This window comes from Jaculus jaculus, chromosome 5, assembly GCF_020740685.1.
Source record: "Jaculus jaculus isolate mJacJac1 chromosome 5, mJacJac1.mat.Y.cur, whole genome shotgun sequence".
NCBI lineage: Eukaryota > Metazoa > Chordata > Mammalia > Rodentia > Dipodidae > Jaculus > Jaculus jaculus.
In genome coordinates, this window is record NC_059106.1 from 97,299,515 (window position 1) to 97,321,066 (window position 21,552).

Genomic DNA, 21,552 nt, shown 5'->3' on the forward strand with positions numbered 1-21,552 from the left:
TCTTTCTTGATAACCTCAATTTGTCTTAAATGAGTATCCTCCATGTGTTTGTGGCTCTATGCCAGTATTTCCCTTAAAAACCTTAATTTCTCCTAAATGAATCTCACACACTTTGCTGTGGTTTCCACAAGTGTGTGTTTCCTACTTTCCATGTGCTAATGACTTTGCATTAGCCTTCTTCCTAGATTCCAATTCCCTTAAATAAACCTCACAAATTGCAATTTCTGCCTAAATAAGCTTAATAATTTATAATTTATTCTCTTGAGTTCATTTTTATCAATGCTTTGCTAAAATAGGACAGGACCCAAAATTGGGGTTCATAAACTTGGGGATCCCCTCCTGAACCCCCAAATCCTGAATTACCATTTCTCCTTTATTGCCATGAGAAAGGCAGGAAGCAGGAAGAACTTAAACACCAGATATAATAGGGGAATTTGAGGTATTTTTGAGAGCATCAGAGACTTATCTTGGCTCTCAGGTGGGCAATAACTCAGGAGCCAGAGTCTCAGAAGTTCAGTGGTCACACAGAGCTCTCATTGAGTCAGTGGCCTTCTGGTTCTTATGAATTTCAACAAATGAAATCCACCAATCAGAGGTTTAGAAAAATTTTATTACAGGGCTAGCTTATAAAGATAGAGTCTAGAGCTTAAGAGAAGGAAGCAATGTAGAATTCTTGCCTAAAGAGGGACAGAAGTGAGGTCCCAGGACATGGGAAGGACCCTCTCGAAACCCAGGCTGGGTTCTTTTAAGGGAGCCTGCTGATTGAAGGGTCTTGATGCCAAGTTTTTTGGGACAGGGCATTCTTCTCAGGAAGGGTGTAACATTCTTGGAAGGGGGGGTGGTGATTATCTTTCCTAGGAAAGGGAAACCCTTTTAGGGAAGAAGAGATAAGAAAAGGCTACACCCTTCTGACTACTGACCTTCAATAAAGTGAAATGACCTAGGTTCTCCCCTATAGGCCCAAAAACATTCTCCACTTTTCTTTTCACCCCTCATCTACCTCAGTAACTACAATTTGATCTCTACAGAGTAGTAACTACAATTTCTTCATTAGTTGTTTGTGGATGACCTGTCTGAGGATTAAAGTAAGATGCTGAAGTTAAGTACCATTGTTGCATCAGGATCTAACTGATATATTTTTAAAAATATTTTTATTTATTAGAAAGAAAGAGAGATGGGGGGGGGCAGGGGGAGAGAGAGGGAGGGGGAGGGAGGGAGAGAATGGGCCTACTAGAGACTCCAGCCACTGCAAACGAACTCCAGACACATACACCACCTTGTGCATCAGGCTTATGTGGGTCCTTTGGCTTTGCAGTCAAGTGTCTTCATCACTAAGCCATTTCTTCAGCCCCTAACTGACATTTTATGCCTACTAGTGTTATTTTATGAAATTGGTATTCTTAATGTTCCGTGCATAGGCATTTACTGTTGTTATGTCTTCATGTTGAATTCTTCACTCTATAAGTATACTGTGGAATTCTGTGTTTCCTCTAATTTTGGGTTTGATATTTTATCATGTAATAGTTATGCCAGCTTACTTTCACCTTCTGTTCAATAACTTCCATTCCTTGACTCTCAGCATGTTGATGTGTTTGCCTGTGAGGTATGTTTCTTGGAGAAAATAGTTGGGTCATTCTGTTCATTCTTTGTGCTTCTCTGATATTTTAAAGGATCTTTTTTCATGTCTCTTCTGTTTTTTGCCTCTCTGTGGTATTCTTTATTTCTTACTATTGGTTTTCTGTTTAATTCCATACTAGGTTTCTATTTTCAGTGCCTGCTCAGTTTTAAATCTATGTCCTTTCATTTCTCTCTCCCTCTCCCTCTCTCTCTCTCTCTCCCTCTCTCTCTCTCTCTCTCTCTCTCTCAGTTTATTTTTTCTTGGTTTTATGAGGCAGGGTCTCACTCTAGCCCAGGCTGACCTGGAATTCACTATGTAGTCTCAGGGTGGCCTCGAACTCATGGCTATCCTCCTACCTCTGCCTCCCAACTGCTACCACGCCTGGCTTCATTTTTCTCATTTTTAATATCTTTCTGTTTTTTCAACAACATGTGTATGTGTATTTTATCCTATGCCAAGAATTGTAGTAGCCATACTCATTGAGACTTTGTTTTGCCTTTTGTTTTCCTTTGATAATCTTTTTCTTTCTTTTGATAATCTTTAATAGTAGCTTGTTTTATTGTGCATTTTGATTGTGCTAATCAGCTTTGTCCCACCTTAATATTATTAGCTCTTTTCTTCTATTCCTTTTATCAGCTTTCTCCCCCCACCCACTTCTCTTTCTCTTAGTGTGGTTCTTTGAACTATTCCTCATTCTTTTCAGAGATTTGATTTTAAGTCTCTCCCATCATTTGAAACAAAAGTTAAGTATCAGCAAAACAGATTAAAGAAAAATCCAAACACCTATGTTCTTTGGTTCCATTTATCTTTCATTCACCTAAACACTGGATATTGCATACCTGACATGGCTGGGGAGCTGAGGATAATCATATTCCTTCTCAGAGTATGGAAATCTGGTCAGGGTATGCATAGACAGAAGCTACGGGGATATCTAAGCAAGATGGTGACAAGGCGAAGGCAGTCAAAAGAGTGGCATCATGAAGGCAGTGTTTCTGTGGAAGTCCAGTGGCATAAAGTTCAGTTAGTGCTAGCAATTTCTCAATATTTAGAGTAAGAAAGAGCAGACTAGGTCTTTGAGAAGAAAAACATTAATCACTTTTCTCAGTAAGTGAGTAGGAGCTGTGTGCTTGGCAACGGCTGGGAAGGATGTAAGAATTTGACTCCATTCTATCACATTTCACAAAATCTAAGTGTTTAAAATGGAAAATTTGGAGTATTTATAGTTCCATGTTCAATTTCCAGGCACTTTTATTTGTAATTAACTTCAAGTTCTGCATAATATTGAAAGAAAGTCATTGTTAGTAAAGGCTTAGCATTTATTTATTTATATGAATAGGGTTATATGCTACCATGGTGCTGTACTAAGATGAATATGTATGAAGTTAGACTGATTGTAAACGTTTCAGAATAAGCTTGAAGGCAGAGATAGGTGAAGGAAGGCTGAGGAATGAGCACATTATAAATCATTTTTATCTCTCAACATTCTTTAGTGGATATCAACTTTCTTGGAATTGAGGATTGTAAGTTGATGTATCTGCTAACTCCCCACCCTGACCTACCCATCCACCATCCAAGCCAGCCAACAGTTATTAGGATCTCCTTATATTAGACATGCCTACATGCTGTTGTGGCTATAGAGGAAAGGCTGTTTCTCTGGGAATATACAAGAGATGGTAGTTTATTATAAACAGTAGTGTTTTGCAAGTTATTAAACACACTGGCTTTTTCATAGAAATTGTTTAATGGTAAGTAATTTGAAAAGGCACTTAAAATGATATATTTAGGTGGCAATAAGTTTTGAAAAATGGAACATGGAAGTATAATTATACTTTAAGAATTTATCTTACTCTTTAGCTTGTTAAGATTTGGCTTTATAATTTGAGTATAAATATTCATGCCAATACAGTGTACACATTTTGATTTTAAGTACTAGCTTATGTGATTGTGTACATTTTTACATATTGACTGGTCATAACTTTTTTTTCAAATTACATTTCAAAGAGCTCATATATTCTGACCCAAATAAGGTTAAAAAGTGTATTTTCCTCTCATTAGAGGAATATGGAATGCAAGATGTTACTTCACTGTACAATATGGAATGTAAGATGTTACTTCATGATTCATTCTCATTGTGATTAGGAAGAACAAAATTCATTTTCCTTTTGAATGAGATAAAAAGAATTAGAAAGATTTTAATCCATAGTAAAACAGTAATGGTAATAATTATATTACTAATATTGTCTTCACTCTTTCTGTCCTTAAACCAGATTATCTTTTTTAAAATTTATTTTGTAGATGAACACAAAACCTTTCCTGCAGGATCAGAATGCACAATAGAAGATCATGTGATTGCAGGAAATGTGGAAGAATTTCGCAAGGATTTCATTTCTAGAATATGGCTGACCTATAGGGAAGAATTTCCTCAAATAGAAGGCTCAGCTTTGACAACAGACTGTGGCTGGGGCTGTACGTTGAGGACTGGTCAAATGCTGTTGGCTCAAGGACTCGTACTACACTTTCTTGGTAGAGGTAAATCAAATCCCTGTCTGTGTCTCTTTCTCTCTACTTTTTGGCTATGGCTTCTTAATATGAACTTCAGCATGAAATTTTTTGATGTTACTTTTATTGATCTGAATCATACATCTTACATATAGAAATTCCCAAGTTTCTTTCAAAATCACAGATTAACCGTGGTTGCTATGCTTGTTACCACTATGAATTCAGTTCAGATATTATTAACTTTTAGATTTTTTTTTTATTGTTGTTGTTGTTCTTTCTTTCTTTTTTTGGCTGAATTCTCTGGAGGATCTACATTTCATTAGGTCCTAGACAGTTTATTATCAGTGACTTTGGAGAGAGAGCAATTTTAGTTCTTAAGAGGTTTTTATTTGGATTTATTTATTTTCTCCACATGTCAACAGTGCTTCAAGTATTCATCTCCATAGATAGATAATACTGTGATTCTTTATATTAAATTGATTAGGAATGCTCTCTTTTTTGTTTGTTTTTTTTCTGAGGTAGAGTCTTGCTGTAGCCCAGGCTGACCTGGAATTCATTATGTAGTCCCAAGTGGCCTCGAACTCACAGTGATCCTCCTACCTCTGCCTCCCAAGTGCTGGGGATTAAAGGCATGTGCCACCATGCCTGGCCTTGATATGCTGTTTTAAAAACTATTTTTATTAGGCTGGAGAGATGGCTCAGCAATTAAGGTGCTTGCTTGCAAAACCTAATGACCTAAATTCAGTTCCCCAGTACCCACGTAATGCCAGATGTACAAGTGGCACATGCATCTGGAGTTTGTTCGCAGCAGCTAGTTTCCCTCACATGTTCATTCTGTCTTTCTGTTTCTCACTCTCTCTCTGTCCCTGCTTGTAAATAAAGAAATAAATTTTTATTTATTTTTAAGCAATGCGAGAGATAGGGAATATGAATACATGCACTGACACATATGCACACACACATTTTATTTTATTTTTATAAAATTTGTCACTTTATTTATTTGAACATGCTGGGTATTGGCCACCAAGGCCTCTTGCCACTGCAAATCAACACCAGACACTTGTGCCATTTTTTGCATCCAGATTATGTGAGTGGCTTGGGAATTGAACTTGTGCTGGCAGGCTTTGCAAACAGGTGCCTGAGCCTTTGTCCTACCTCCATACCCACATATATCTTTTCTAATGTCATTTTTCTTTTAATCAATATACATATTTTGCAAGAGGCTCTGGGAGAGTAGTATGGATAATATAAGGGAAGAGTGTTGTTTTTCTGATATGATGGAGATTAAACCCAGGGCTTTGCATATATGTTATTCAAGCATTATCCTTACACTGTGTATTAGCCAGGGTTCTCTACAGGAACAGAACTGATAGAATGAATTGTATTAAAAAGGGAATTTATTGGGTTAGTTTATAGCAGATTGTAGGACTGAGAGTCAAGGAACCTGGTAGCTGCTCATTCCAGGAGGCTGGATGCCTTGATGGTTCCAATCCAGCACTGAAGGCCTAGAGGTGTCCTGGAACGATGCTGCTCTTCAGTCCACACTGGTCTGCAGTCCACAGAAAGCAGCAAGTAGCATGGGCAACCTGGTGGGAAGAGGGAATACTTTCCTTTCCAGAGCTTCTTTAGATAAAGCTCCCCCCCCCCAGGGGGGCTGTACACTCTGGGGAAGGACTTACCCTGGTTGAAGGATTCCTCTTTAGTTAATCCTTCCTGGAAGCAACTTCAGAGACACACTTATGAGGAATGTCTGTGGATTCCTAAACAGATCAAGTTGTCACAAACTTAACTATCACACACCGTCAACTCTGAAACATAATTTAAGCGAGTTTTCTGTGATGATTCATTTGTATTCTTTAAAAACTTTTTTTGTTTTGTTTTGTTTTTTGAGGTAGGGTCACACTCCAGCCCAGGCTGACTGGGAATTCATTATGTAGTCTCAGGGTGGCCTCGAATTCACAGTGATCCAACTACCTCTGCCACCCAAGTGCTGGGATTAAAGGTATGCATCACCACACCTGGCTTAAAATATTTTATTTTTATTTATTTATTTGAGAGGGAAAGAGACAGGTAGATAGAGAGATTGAGAGAGAGAATGAGCATACCAGGGCATCCAGCCACTGCAAACGAACTCCATACATGTACGACCTCTTGTGTCTGGCTTATGTGGGTACTGGGGGATTGAACTGGGTCTTTTGGTTTTGCAGGCAACAGCCTTAATCAGCTAGGCCATTGCTCCAGCCCAATTTATTTGTATTCTTGTGTAATAATCATGGGCAAGGATTCGGACTTATCATAGTCCTGAGTAAATTTCTGAACCTATGACTTAGTTTAAACTTAAAATGATTTGTTTTATTAATTTCAAATAACACAAGTTTGAAGACTGCCTGATTTTCAAAAAACTGTATTGGGTATTTTTGATTTTTTTCTTTAAAATTTTTTATTGACAACTTCTATACTTACAGACAATAAACCGTAATATTTCCCTTCTCTCCTCCATTTTCCTCTTCACAACTCTTCTCTCCATCATATCTCCTCCCTCTCTCCATTAGTCTCTCTTTTATTGTGATGTCATTGTCTTTCTCTCCTATTATGAAGCTCTTCTGAAGGTACTGTTATACACTGCAAGGTCATGTATATCAAGGCCAATTTATGTCTAGGCAATTGCATTGTAAGGAGTGGTACCCTTGCTTTGGCTCTTACATTCCTTCTGCCACATCTTCTGCAATGGGCCCTGAGCCTTAGGGGATGTGCTAGAGATATTTCAGTGCTGAGCATTCCTCTGTCACTTGTTTTCAGCACTATGTTGCCTTTTGGGTCAACCTGGTGGTCACTGCCATCTGAAAAGAGAAGCTTCTCTAACTAAAAATGAGGGTAGCATTAATATATGAATATGAACATTAAGTGTAGTTCGTTTAGGGCAGTTTGGTGAGAAGAATATATACATTTATCCACACAAGAGCAGGCTTTATACCCCTAAGGCTCAGGATCTCCCCTACCAGAGGCTTTTGATTAGGTTTTCAGTACCAGGCATGTATTCCCTCCCGTAGAGTGGGCCTCCAGTTCAATTGGAGAGCAGCTGGTTTCCCCCAGAGCAGACATGCCACTATTGCACCCATTCGGTCATTTGGCTTGTCTGGCCAAACTTCAGGTTTCCAGTGTCCATTGTTTTCATCACTGGTGACTTCTGTCTCATATAGGGCTGCATGCAATACAGCTTTTTCCAGCTTTCAGTTGGCTGGTCTACAGGAAGAAGGTTTTCTGCTTAGCCCCAGCTTGATTTCTCAGTGACTTTGCCACCCAGGCATATGAAGTCTTCAGCAATAGGGTCTTACCATCTGTTATTCATGGGAAACCAAGGACCTTGCAACAGCCTGTAATGTTTTGGAGATAGCAGGGAACTCCCTGGCCAACAACTTGCTGGAAGGTATCCCATCCCTGACACTTAAAATTTTCTAGTAACAATCTATGGCTTCTGGATATGCTCTTATCCAAAAAAGTAGGCTTTTATATGTTTTATTTGGAGTATCTTGAATTTTGATTCACCCTCCCCCCACCGTTCTCTTACTCAATCCATATACAGTACCATCCCCCTAAAGTCCTTCCTTCTCCTCCCTCCCTTAGAACCTTTTTCTAGCTTACTGAACTCTGTTACACACAAGTCTAAAGAATTGTAGCTAGGATCTGCTTATGAGAGAGAACATGTGATGCTTGGCTTTCTGGGCCTGGGTTACCTCACTTCATATAATCCTTTCCAGATCCATCAATTTCCTAGCAAAATTCATAATTTCATTTTTCTTTACTGCCAAATAGAACTCCATTGTGTAAATGGACCACATCTTTATTATCCATTAATCTGTTGAGAGACATGTAGGCTGGTTCAATTTCCTAGCTATTGTGAATAGAGTGGCAATAAATATGGTTGTGCAAGTATCTCTAAGGTAGTGAGAAGAGTCATTAGGATATATGCCTAGGAGTGCTATAGCAGGATCATATGGTAAATCTATTTTTAGCTTTCTCAAGAACCTCCACACTGATTTCCACAATGGCTGTACCAGATTGCATTCGCACCAACAATGTAGAAGGGTTCCCCTTTTATTGCATCCTTGCCAACATTTATTGCCATTTGTTTTCTTGATGGTAACCATTCTGACAGGAGTGAGATGGAATCTTGCTACTTTAGTAGTAAGAAAACTACTGTAGTAGTTTTAATTTGTATTTTCCTGATGGCTGAGGGTGTAAACACTTTATTTTTTCTGATGAGAACCCTCTATTTAGTTCCATAGCCCATTTTTTAATTGGGTTGTTTGATTTCTTATTGTTGTTTTAAAATATTTATATTTATTTGAGAAAGGGAGGGAGGGAGGGAGAGAGAGAGAAAGACACACACAGAGAGAGAATGGGTTCACCAGGGCCTCCAGCCACTGCAAAATAACTCCAGACATATGCACCACCTGTGCACCTATCTTATGTGCGTCCTAGGGAGTTGACCCTGGGTCCTTTGGCTTTGCAGGAAAGCACCTTAACTGCTAAGTCATCTCTCCAGCCCCTTTTTGTTTTTTGAATTCTTTGTATATTTTGGATATGAATCCTCTGTCAGATGTGTAGCTGGCAAAGATTTTTCCCATTCTGTAGGTTGTCTCTTTGCTCTATTCATAGTGTCCTTTGCTGTGCAAAAGCTTTGTAATTTCATGAGGTCCCAGTGGTTGGTTAGTGGTTTTATTTCATGAGCAATTGGGGTTATATTCAGAAAGTGATTACCTATGCCAGTTTGTTGAAGGGTTTCCTCTACTTTTTCCTCTAGCAATTTCAGATCTGATATTAAGGTTTCTTATGCATTTGGACTTGACTCTTGTGCATGGAGAAAGACAAGTATCTATTTTCATCCTTCTACATACAGATATCCAGTTTTCCCAGCACCACTTGTTGAAGAAGCTGTCTTTTCTCCAATGAATATTTTAGCTTTTTTTTTTTTTTTTGTCAAAAATCAAATGGCTGTGGCTGCCTGGATTGACATCTGGGTCCTCTATTCTGTTCCATTGATCTACATGTCTGTCTTTGTGCTAGTACCATGCTGTTTTTGTTACTATGGCTTTGTTAAATAGGTTAAAAACAGGTATGGTGATACCACCAGCCTTATATTTGTTGTCAAAATTGTTTTGGCTATTCGAGATTTTTTGTGCTTCCAAATGAATTTTAGGATTGTTTTTCTATTTCTGTGAAGAATGCCATTGGAATTTTAATGGGGATTGCATTAAATGTGTAGATTGCTTTTGGTAAGATTGCTATTTTCACAATATTGATTCTTCTGATCCAAGAACATGGGATGTCTTTCTATTTCCTTGTGTCTTCTGCAATTTCTCACTTGAGTCTTAAATTCTCATTATAGAGATCCTCCTCCTCCTCTTTCTTCTCTGCCACCACCTTCTTCCTCCTCCTGTACTGAGGATCAAACCCAGGGCTTTGAGCATGCAAGACAAACACTCTCCCACTGAACTGTAGACCTTCCTTGATCTACGGTTTTGTTTCTGGTTTTCTTAAGACATTGTCTTGCTTAGGCAGGCCAGGTTGACCTTGAACTCACATTCGTCCTGCCTCTCAGTCTCCTGAGTGTTGAGATTATAGGTGTGTACCACCACTCCTGGCTCACTTTTATTTTCTTTTAAAGAAGCTTTATTGGGACCTAATCTGTATATCATAAATTCCCTCCTTTAAAGGGGTAAATTCAGTGGTTCTTATTACAGAGTTCTGTAGCCGTTACTCTAATCTAAGATTTGAATTTTGTTTTTTTTTTTACCTGACAGAGAAACTTGACATCTGTTGAGAGCCATTCCCATTCTTGTGTCTCTTTATTATCAGTGTTAATTGGCTATTTCTACATTCGAAGTCTTCTGCTCTGCTTTAGTAGTTCCTCTGGTTTTAGATGCTGCATATTTATTTAGCATAGTTGTTAAGATCTCTCTGCTTAAAGATCTGATACCTTCTTTGAAACTACTACAGCCTGGACCTGGTCTGATGCATTGAATGTTGAAAATTCAGACTCTGAATCATGGACTTCCCACACTGTAAAAAAATTCACGGCATCATTTGAAGCATCGCTTTCAGGGGAAAGAGAACTCAAAACTTCAGCAATTTCTCTGAAGGAAACAGTTGGGAAATATTCTGATGATAATGAAATGCGAAGTGAAACTTATCACAGGAAAATCATCTCTTGGTTTGGTGACTCCCCTTTGGCTCTCTTTGGCTTGCATCAGTTAATAGAACATGGAAAGAAGTCTGGGAAGAAGGCTGGGGATTGGTATGGACCAGCTGTGGTTGCTCACATTTTAAGGTAATGTTTTAAAATCTTTCATCTTGTGATATTTTTTAAGTTTAGGAATACAGATTTTTTTTTTTTTCAGTGAGTACATATAATTAAAACTTGCTTATGGGTATAGGTATCTAAGGTCTGATTCTAACCAGGTTTTTATAGATTAATATTAATTAAAATGTCATAAAAGCTAACATGCCTTTGGCCTTAGCACATGCACAATGTTATGGGTTTTTTCTTTTAGTAATGAAACCCATAATGTACTGATAGTCAAGAAATGTCAATTGGCTTTTAGCATTTTTTGCACATATAAAATTCTTACAAATTTGATTACATTTATGAGTTGTAAATGTATGGGACTATTAATTGTTATATGTTACGTCACAGTAAAAGTAAGCAGTCTGTGACATTTGGAGTAATTAGAAAAAAGGAAAAGTCAAATTTCACTACAGCTTTTACATGTATTTTCTTGGATATTATTTAAGTTTAAAAATTTTTTTTTGTTGCTGTTATTTTTATTTATTTATTTGAGAGTGACAGATAGAGAAAGAGGCAGATAGAGAGAGACAGAGAATAGGTGCGTCAGGGCCTCCAGCCACTGCAAACGAACTCCAAACGCGTGCACCCCCTTGTGCATCTGGCTAATGTGGGTCCTGGGGAATCCAGCCTCGAACCAGGGTCCTTAGGCTTCACAGGCAAGCACTTAACTGCTAAGCCATCTCTCCAGCCCTTACTTAAGTTTTTTAAAAAATTGTATTGTTTATAGTATGTTCCACTGTTTTAAACTAAATCATCAATATGCCAGTGAGGTGTAGTTTATTAATAGGAAGTTTACTCTGTTTATGATCATATAAATTTGAAATTAGTACAAGGTACTTTTGCGTATTAACATGATTTTATATTTTATAGGCATATACTTACATTTAAAAGTATTTGTCTAATGTTTTTAAGTGATTGTTAATAATATCAATTTAAACTTAGTATGACATTAATAAGAATCAAATCATAAAAGCATAGTTTCTACCACTCAGGATATTCCAGGGCTCAGCAAACATTTTTTTTTTTTTTTTGCATGCCCATGTGTATGTAGTACATGTGGTGTATGCACATGGGTGTGCAGATTTGTGTGCCCATGTGTGTGCTTGCAGAGGTCAGAGGAGACTTTTTAGTGCCCTCTGTCACTTATCCACTTGTTTCATTGAGGTGGAGTCTTTCACTGAAACTGGAGCTGCCGTTTTCCAGTCAGACTTACTAACCAGGGAGCCCCAGCGATTCTCTAGTCTCCACAGGGCTGTGTGTCCATGCCCAGCAAGCCCCAGGGAATCTCCAGTTTTTGCCCCCCATGAGACTGTCTGGCCATGCCCAGTTGTTTACTTGGTGCTAGGGAGTCAAACTCAGGTGGTCTCAGACCCTCATGCTTGCCCAGCAAGTGCTCTTACCCACTGAGCCATTTCCCCCGCCCAGTACACTTTTTCTGTAGTAACAGATAATAAAACTTTTAGAGTTTATTGGCATTATAAAGTTTCTTTTACCCATTTTCTCCTTCCTTCTTTTAATCCTTTAAAACTGTCAAAATCATTCTTAACTTATATTGTGAAAAAAGAAGACACAGGTTGTCTTTGGCCTGTATTAGGCCATGTAATATAGACCCTATAAACAGAAATAATAGATCATTTCTAGCTAAATGATTTGGGGGGTATTTTTCTATTTATTTATTTATTATGAATTTTATTATATGGACCTATCAGGTGTTGGCCATATTCCCATAAGGTATACTCTTATATCCTCTTTCCTGTGCCCCCAACTCACTAAGAGCCCTCCTCAGTGAGGTTATTGGTGTTCAGTATGGGTCATGGATGATAGACAACTTTAAAGATACAGTTAAATAAAAAAAAATTGTACTTCTCATTTGTATAATTTCTTTTTATGCATATTGTGACATTTCTTGTGACATGTGACCACTGAAAGCATCCTTGCTCAGATCATGTTTGCAGCTTTACTCATATAATTCTAAATTTAAACTTGTTCAGGTTAATTAGCTGGGTTTTTGTGGCTGTTGTTGTTTGTTTTGTACCCCCACACTGGTGTATGGTGCATCAAGCTCAGGCTGTGGGCTTGCTAGGCAGCAAGTAGTGTACTACTGTGCTGCACCTCTAGCCCCTCATGCTGTTAATTTTTTTTTTTTTTCATTTATTGGAGAGAAGGAGAAACAGACAGGATGAGCATGGCCAAGCCACGGCTTTCTGCCACTGCAAACTCCAGATGCATGTACCACTTTGTGCATTTGGCTTTACGTGGGTACTGGGAATTGAACCCAGGCTATCAAGCTTTACAAGCAAGCTCCTTTAATTGCTGAGTCATCTCTCCAGTCCTCAGTGTCTTTATAAATGAAGTTATTGTTTAAAGGAAAGAAAGAACAAAAAAAGGAAAGGAAGAAAACAGTAAGTTTTCATGGTATGTCTAGGACAAGCAGTTCATAAAGTAAGTGTATGTTAAATAAGCACAAGGACTGCTTAGAAAACACTCAGTTTAGCTAGGTGAGTGGGGAGGAAAACTTTGCAGCCTAGAATTTTAACGTATATTTTATAACTTATGTTTTAGTATTCTCTGCAGCATTTACTATAATGTTCAGTTTTGAAAATGTTAATTTCACTTATGATACCATTAAGATTTTTTGACAGCAGACATGTTGGTTAAAAAGGCAAATGGTGTTTTTTTCCCTCTTAAGCTAAACCTTTAGGAACCAACTGAAAATAATAGAATTTTACAGGATGATGTTTGCTATTTTCTTAGAAAAGCAGTTGAAGAAGCAAGACACCCTGATTTACAAGGAATAACTATTTATGTTGCACAAGATTGTACAGGTAAGGAGTGTATCTAATTCAATCTAATTTTTATCTCGTTTCATTTGGTCAGGTATCTTCCTGATGATACCATATCTAATTATAAAGGCAGCAACCATGACTTGCATACTTTAATTCTTACATAGCATCCTGTACATAATGGTGCTTAGTGAATATTTTTGTTGAATTCATTCTATGAATTATTAATTGCCATATTAAAATATATTCTCCAAGAAAATTCTGGCATTTAAAATGACTAGTTTACTTATTGTTTTCTCTTGAGACAGGTTCCCACTGTGTAGTTCAGGCTGGCCTTGAACTCATGATCCTCCTGCCTCAGGTTGGCCTTTTCTTTCTCTTGAAGTTGTCATTTTAAGCTAGTTGTGATAGCTCATTCTAGCGCTGGGGAAGCAGGAGCTTCACTAATTTGAGAAAAGAAACTTCCAAGTTCATCTTAGTATGAACTGATTGTGTTTTCTACCCATGTCTTAGTAAATCATCTAGTGATGACTTTCCTCATGTCCAGCTGTTTACACTGTTTTGGGCCTTCTGTTGGTGACTACTATGTAGTTGCTTTGAATCTCTGTGGTAAAAATAAGGACTTTAATGTCCCAATAAAAAAAGCCATCTCATGCTGTTCACAGGTTTTTTTTGTTGTTGTTGTTGTTTATTTTATTTGAAAGTGATAGAAAGAGACACATAGAGAGAGAGAGAGAATGGGCGCGCCAGGGCCTCCAGCCACTGCAAATGAACTCCAGATGTGTGCGCCCCCTCGTGCATGGTTCCTGGGGACTCGAGCCTTGAACCGGGTTCCTTAGGCTTCACAGGCAAGCGCTTAACCGCTAAGCCATCTCTCCAGCCCCACATTTTCTTTTTAACAGAAAAGCTATTAAGTTGATAACATAACTTAATGCTTTAGAAAAGTGAAAGATACGTCAGTCAAATTTAATATGTAAAAATTGACAAAATGTTATCCTGATAGCCAACTGGGGTTTATAGTATAGAATGAACAGTTGCTCATTGTGTTTATTCTTAGCATTTTATTTATTTAAATTCTTCTTTTAAAAGTGGCTACTATGGGCTGGAGAGATGGCTTAGTGGTTAAATGCTTGCCTGTGAAGCCTAAGGACCCTGGTTTGAGGCTCGATTCCCCAGAACCCATGTTAGCCAGATGCACAAGGGGGCACATGCGTCTGGAGTTCGTTTGCAGTGGCTGGAGGCCCTGGCTTGCCCATTCTCTCTCTCTCTCTCTCTGGAGGCCCTGGCTTGCCCATTCTCTCCCTCCCTCTCTCTCTCTCTCTGCCTCTCTCTCTGTGTCTGTTGCTCTCAAATAAATAAAAAAATTTTAAAAAAAGTTAAAAGTGGCTACTAGCTATAATTATAGACAAATGAAAATGAGGGTTGTTAACTTTCAGTTGAATATGCAAATTCTACAGCTACTATGTGTTGCAAATAGGAGGCACTGCAAATAAAATTTGCTGTATTAAAACTTCTAATTAAGTCAAGGATATGGTCAAACAAGTAATCATTAAATAATACTACTAATTTGGGTTTTTTTGTGATTTTATCCTTATCAGTGTTGATCTTTAACTGTTACATATAGTAACTTAAACAAACAATACCAAGCTCATTCAAATGCATTAAACAGTAGTTTATGTCATTTTATGTCATCTTATCATTCATATTGAAGGATACTAATGGAAAAAATTTGACTAGTGTTGTTTTGTTAAACTGTGGGATTAATTAGGTGAAGCCCAGTTCTATCAATGACAGTGACACATTTCTCATTATTAATTTTTCTTAAAAGTTTTGCTTTCTATTTGTTTAATGTTTTTCTATATTCTCTTCATCTGTGGTTAAATATATTTTCATGTGTTTGTGTATTTCAATACTGATTATCATCTACTATACACCTTTTTATGAAGCAGTCTCCTTTTAACCCAGGCTGACTTAGAACCTTGAATTTATGGTGAGTCTCCTAACTCAGTCTTCTGAGTGCTGGGATTAAAGGCATGAGTCACCATGCCCAGCTGCACTGGGACTTTTAAAATTGCATTTCTTGCAGTATTTGCAGTTGGCATGAGAGAACTCATATTTTGTATTGTTCTTCAAATACCTTTCCCAAGATGTCCTACAAACTTTGAATCCAGCACCACCTTCAGTTTGATTTCACATATATAATCATGGTAGAACCTACCAACTCTTCATTGTTTTCATTACTTGTGTCTAGCCATTCAACGAGAGATTACTGATTACACATTTTAAGGGGGGAAAAAAAAAGGAGGAAAGGTTTATTTTTGGCTTACAATTTCAAGGTGAACTCCATTATAGAAGGACCAGGAAGCAGGAGTCACACTGTCACATCAGTAGGTAGAGAAGGAACAGTAAATGGTGCTGTAATAGTAAACCTTAATAAAACCCAGTGACACTCTTCCTCCACCAAGGCTCCCTCTCCTAAAGGTGCTGCAACCTTTCTCAACAGTGCCACTAAGTGGGGACTAAGTATTCAAACGCTTGAGTTTCTGGGGGACATTTTACACCCAAATCATAGCATATGTATTTTTATAAATATTTTAATAAATATTGATGTTTAAATTTTATTAGAAACATTAATATATGAATGTGTTGCATATTGCTCATATTACCATCAAGTTACCCTTTTATGTCCCATATTTCCTGCCTCCATTCCTCTGAGGACCCTCTTAAGTGGGATATCAGTAGTCACTGTGTATTCATGGTTATTCTAGCCAGTTCTGGTAGAGAGAGTAGTGCCTCAAGAACATTTTCCCACTGAGTGGCACTTGTATTTTTTCTGCCCCTTCCTCCACAATGTTCTCTGAGCCTTGGAAGGCATATTAGAAGTCTGATTTAGTGTTGAGCTCTCAGCAGCCTCTTGTTTTCTGCCTTGTTGAGTTTTGAGTCTCTTCAGTGTCTACTGCCATCTCCCAGGATGTTGCAGTCAGGTTCACATTGCTGGTAGAAATCACCCAACCAAGAGCAGCTTGTGGGAAAAAAAGAAATTTATTTTGGCTTACAAGCTCTAGGGGGAAGCTCCATGATAACAGGGAAAATGATGGCATGAGAAGAGGGTGGACATCACCCCTTAACAAACATAAGGAGGACCATAGCAACAGGAGAGTGTGCCAAACACTGGCATGGGGAAACTGGCTATAACACCCATAAGTCCACCCCCCAAAACACTCCCTCCAGGAGGCATTAATTCCCAAATCTCCATGAGCTGGGAACCTAGCATTCAGAACACCTAAGTTTATGGGGGACACCTGAATCAAACCACCACACAGAAGAAGGTTCTGTGGCTAGACCTGAGAACAGCTCTTCATATTTAATCTAGCCTTCCTCTGTAGTGCTTCCTGTGTCCTCTTGGGTATAATAGAGATGATTTGTTTTGTGCTTGTCATACCTATGGATGTTGGGTCCCCCTGGTATTCACTGCCATCTGTAAAAAGCAGGCTCACTAACCAAGACTGTTAATAGCATGGATCAAACATGGTAAACATAGGCATTTAGAAGACTTTTTGGTGGGTACAACCTCTCCATTTAGCCAGAAAACAGTGTAGGCTTTCTTATAGGGTCCATGACCTTCCAAGTCATAGGCTTCTGACTTGGTGCATAATTCCAGGTATGAGTTCCCTCCCACAGAGCAGGCCCATATCTAATGTGTACTGGTGAGTACATCTTGCCTTGCTTGGTCTGTTTTGTAGCTTGCAGGATGCACTGTTTGTTTTGCTGGTGACTTTTCTCCCCCAGCAGCCCGCACAGTGCTTACCAGCACTCTGACAGCTAGCTGCCACGATGCTGGCTACCATCTCATTTCTAGCTTGATTTCTCAATGTCCTGTGATCACAGCCTGTGGTGTCTTCAGCATTAGGGTCTTGCTATCTAGTTCTGATGGGTAACAAAGTGCTTTGGCAATGGCCTGTATTGTTTTGGAGGCTTCATAAGGCCTCCCTGAACACTGTGGGGAGTGTCATAACTCAGTTCTGGCACTGGGATTTACCAGCAATGTCCTATAGTTTTAGGGTAAAGGTTTCTACAACCTAACTGGGTATTTATGACCATACTAACTATCTTTATTATCTATTTATCATCTATCTATCTATCTATCTATCATCATTTTCTTCTTAACAGTTGTCTTTTTTAAATTAATTTATTTATTGAGAGAGAGAGAGAGAGAGATGGGCACACCAGGGCTTCTAGCCATGACAAATGCATTCCAGATGCAGTGCCACCTTATGCATCTGGCTTATGTGGGTACTGGGGAATTGAACCTGGGTTCTTAGGCTTCATAGGCAAGTGCCTTAAGAGCTAAGCCATCTCTCTAGCCCCCAGAGTTGTCTTTTAATTAGCTAGTGAAGAAGTTTCTGTAGCACTAATTCATCTGTCTTTAGTTTTGTAAATGGCCTCTCCCCTCCCTCCCTTATTCCTTTTCCCCCATCAGACCCTTCCACCCTCTGTATTCTATCCCTCCACTAGCTTGCCTACTATCCCCTCTTCTGATCCTTCCCTATATATTTCTTCAAACCTCATTCTAGCCTCCTTGATAAGTATTGATAATACTACTAATATGTAATAAAGCATATAAATAAACTATTCCATGTGAGGATATGAGAGAGAACATGTGGTTTTTTGTTTTGCTTGAGCATGAGAAACCTCACTTAGTATAGTTTTTTCCAGGTCCATCATTTTCCTGCAAGTTTTTTAAAAAAATATTTTATTTTTCTTTATTTATTTGAGAGAGATAAATAGGCAGGGAAAGAGACAGAAAGATATAGAGAGAATGAGAGAGAGAGAGAGAGAGAGAGAGAGAGAGAGAGAGAGAGGGTATGCCAGGTCTCCAGCCACTGCAAACAAACTCCAGATGTATGTATCCCTTATGCATCTGGTTTACATGGGTCCTGGGGAATAGAACCTGGGTCCTTTGGCTTTGCAGGCAAATACATTTAAACACTAAGCCATTTCTCCAGCCAGTCTTGCAAATTTTAACTTCATTTTGCCTTACAGCTGAATAGACTCGACTGTATATATGTACCACATCCTCATTATCCATTGATCAGTTGATGGGCATCTAGGCTGATTCCGTTTCCTAGCTATTGCGAATAGAATAAAAACTGGCTGAGAAAGTATCTCTATAATAAAGTATAGAGTTTTTAGGGTGTATGTCCAGGAGTGGTTTAGCTGGGTCAATGATAGGTCTATTTTTAGTTTTTTTTTTTTTTTTTGTTTTTTCAATATAGGGTTTCTCACTCTAGCCCAGGCTGACCTGGAATTCACTATGGAGTCTCAGGGTGGCCTCGAACTCACAATCCTCCCACCTCTGCCTCCCGAGTGCTGGGATTAAAGGCGTGCGCCACCATGCCTGGCTATTTTTAGTTTATTTAAAAAGTTATTTATTTATTTGAGAGAGAGACAGAGACAGAGACAGAGAGAGAGAGAGAGAGGGAGAGGGGGAGAGAGAGAAAGAGAATGGGCATGCCAGGGTCTCCAGCCACTGCAAACAAACTCCACATGTCATCAAACAAGATTGATAAACCCTTTGGTAATCTGATCAGAAGAAAGAGATGCAAGGGATGCATGCATTACTTTGTGCATCTTGCTTTACATGGGTACTTGGGAATTGAACTTGGGTCATTAGGCTTTGTAGACAAGTGCCTTAACCATGGAATCATCTCTCCAGCCTGGCACTTTAAAATAATTTATTTTTATTTATTTATTTAAGAGCTACAGACAGAGAGAGAAAGAGGCAGATGGAGGGAGGGAGGGGGAGAGAGAGAGTGGGCACACTAGGGCCTCCAGTCACTGCAAATGAACTCCAGATGCATGCACCCCCCTTGTGCATCTGACTAACGTGGGTCCTGGGGAATCCAGACTCAAACTGGGGTCCTTAGGCTTCACAGGCAAGCGCTTAACCGCTAAGCCATCTCTCCAGCCCACAGTCTGGCACTTTTTACTAAAGGAAAAAACAATAGAATCCTTAATGTCTATCACTATCAAGTGTTTGTATTTCTGGGGTAAAGTTTTGTCTTTATCTTTTAGTTGGCCCTTATTAGGTAAGGTTAGCTAATATTTTAATATATCTATCCTAGTTATTATTTTCAGTTTCTGTCTCCCCTTACCCCATTTTAAAAAAAGAAACCTGATATTTTTATAAAACTGAAAATATATGAAATGAGGTTGTTCTTTAGAGGGTGGCTTCCTTTGTTTTTTGTTTGTTTCTTCTTTGCTGCTATATTTATATTTATTTAAATGGTTTAACTCATCTTGATTTAATTTTGGTAGGTCATATGAACCAAAGAAATCATCTATTTCTTTCAGATTTTCAAACTAAGAGGCTTAATGTATGTGCTTTTAATTTTCTGAATTTCCTTGGTATGTGTTGTAATGGCACCTTTTTCATCTCTAATTTTATTAATTTTTGTCTCTTCTCCTTCCAAAGAACCAACTTTTTGTTTTATTGATTCTTTGGATTGTGGTTTTGGTTTCTATTTCATTAATTTCTGTCCTAATCTTTATTATTTCTTCCCTTCTACTGATTTTTAGTTTGCCTTGTTCTTCTTTTTCCAAGGCCCTAAGGTAAACCATTAAATTGTTTACTTGTGAACTTTCTAATTTCTTTATATAGGCACTTAGAGCTATAAATTTCCTTCTTAGGACTGCCTTCATTGTGTTCTAAAGGATTTGGTATGTTGTATTATCATCACCATCTGATTCTATGAATTTTTTGATTTCCTTTTTGATTTCTTCATTCAATAGTGTACTGTTTAGTCTCCATGAATTTCTATATGTTCCATAGCTTTTCTTGTTGCTGATTTGCAGTTTAATCCCATTGTGGTCAGATAGAGTACAAGCGATTATTTCAATTTTCCTGCATTTGTTAGGTTTGCTTTGTGTCCTAATCTGTGGTCTACTTTAGAGAATGTTCCATGTGCTACTCAGAAAAATGTGTATTCTGTAGCATTTGGGTGGATTGTTCTGTAGATATCTGTTAGGTCCATTTGTTCCATGACATCATTTAATTCATATGTCTCTCTGTTTATATTTTGCCGGGATGACCTGTCAATTGATGAGAGTAGGGTGTTGAAGTCACTCACTACAATTGTGTTTGGTGATATCTGTGACCTTGAGTCTAATAGTGCTTGTTTGATGAAACTGGGAGCCCCCATGTTAGGTGCATATATGCTTAGGATTGTTATGTCCTCCTGTTGGAGTGTTCCTTAAAGCGACCTTCTATATCTTTCCTCACTAATGTTGGTTTGAAGTCTATCATGTCAGATATTAGGATAGCAATCCCTGCTTGTTTCCGAGACCCATTTGCTTGAAATAACGTTTTCCATCCTTTCACCCTAAGACAGTATCTATCTTTTTATTGAGAGATGAGTTTCCTGGAGGCAACAAATAGCAGGATCCCACCTTTTTATCCAGTCTGCAAACCTGTGTCTTTTGGTTGGGGCATTGAGGCCATTTGCATTAAGAATTATTATTGAAAGGTATGTATTTATTCTCACTATTCTTCTTATTTTGTAGTGTTTCCTGTTTTCTCTTTACTAGCTGGTTTTAACTGTTATTTGAGCATGGTTTATTTCTCCCTATTTCCTCAGGTGTGTTTTGCTTTCTTTTCAGCATGAAGAATTCCTTCAAATATTTTCTGTAGAGCTGGCTTAGTTATCATAAATTCCTTTAGCCTGTTTTTGTTGTGGAATGTCCCTATGTCTCCATCAATTTGGATAGATAGCTTTGCAGGATAAAGTAATCTTGGTTGATAGTTGTTATCTTTCAGAATTTGGAATAAATCATTCCAAGCCCTCCTGGCTTTTAAAATTTGTGTGATTATTATCTGCTGTGATTCTGATGGGCTTGTCTTTGTAGGTGACTCGCTTTTTCTCTTGAACTGCTTTCATTACATTTTCTTTGGTTTTTGTGTTTAGCAGTTTAAATAAGTGGTGAGGCGAGGTTCTTTTCAGGTTTTGTCTCTTTGGTGTTCTAGAAGCTTCTTGTATCTGCGTTGGCACTTCTTTCCCAATTCGGGGAAATTTTTTTTCTATGATTTTGTTGAAAACACCTACTAAGCCTCTGGATTGAAATTCTTCTCCTTCTGAATTCTTATGTTTGATCTTTTCATAGTGTCCCAGATATCTTGAAATTCCCATTCATACCTTCCTATTAGCTTTGTCTTTCTCTTTGTTAGACTCTATTATGTCTGCCACCTGGTCTTTTAGTTTTGATATTCTCTTCTCTCCTTCATCCATTCTACTGGTAGGACTTTC

The 21,552-nt window shown here is 38.3% G+C and overlaps 1 protein-coding gene across 9 annotated transcripts in view; it reads left to right on the plus strand.

The window, feature by feature from the left end:
• The window catches only part of Atg4c (autophagy related 4C cysteine peptidase), a 113,635-nt gene that overhangs the window by 46,216 nt on the left and 45,867 nt on the right, over positions 1-21,552 (plus strand). For all 9 annotated transcript variants that reach the window (XM_045150471.1, XM_045150470.1, XM_045150472.1 and 6 more), the window contains 3 exons: positions 3,914-4,147; positions 10,118-10,448; positions 13,221-13,291. In XM_045150471.1, the coding sequence (XP_045006406.1) occupies positions 3,914-4,147; positions 10,118-10,448; positions 13,221-13,291 (636 nt within the window). The remainder of the gene's footprint in view (positions 1-3,913; positions 4,148-10,117; positions 10,449-13,220; positions 13,292-21,552) is intronic.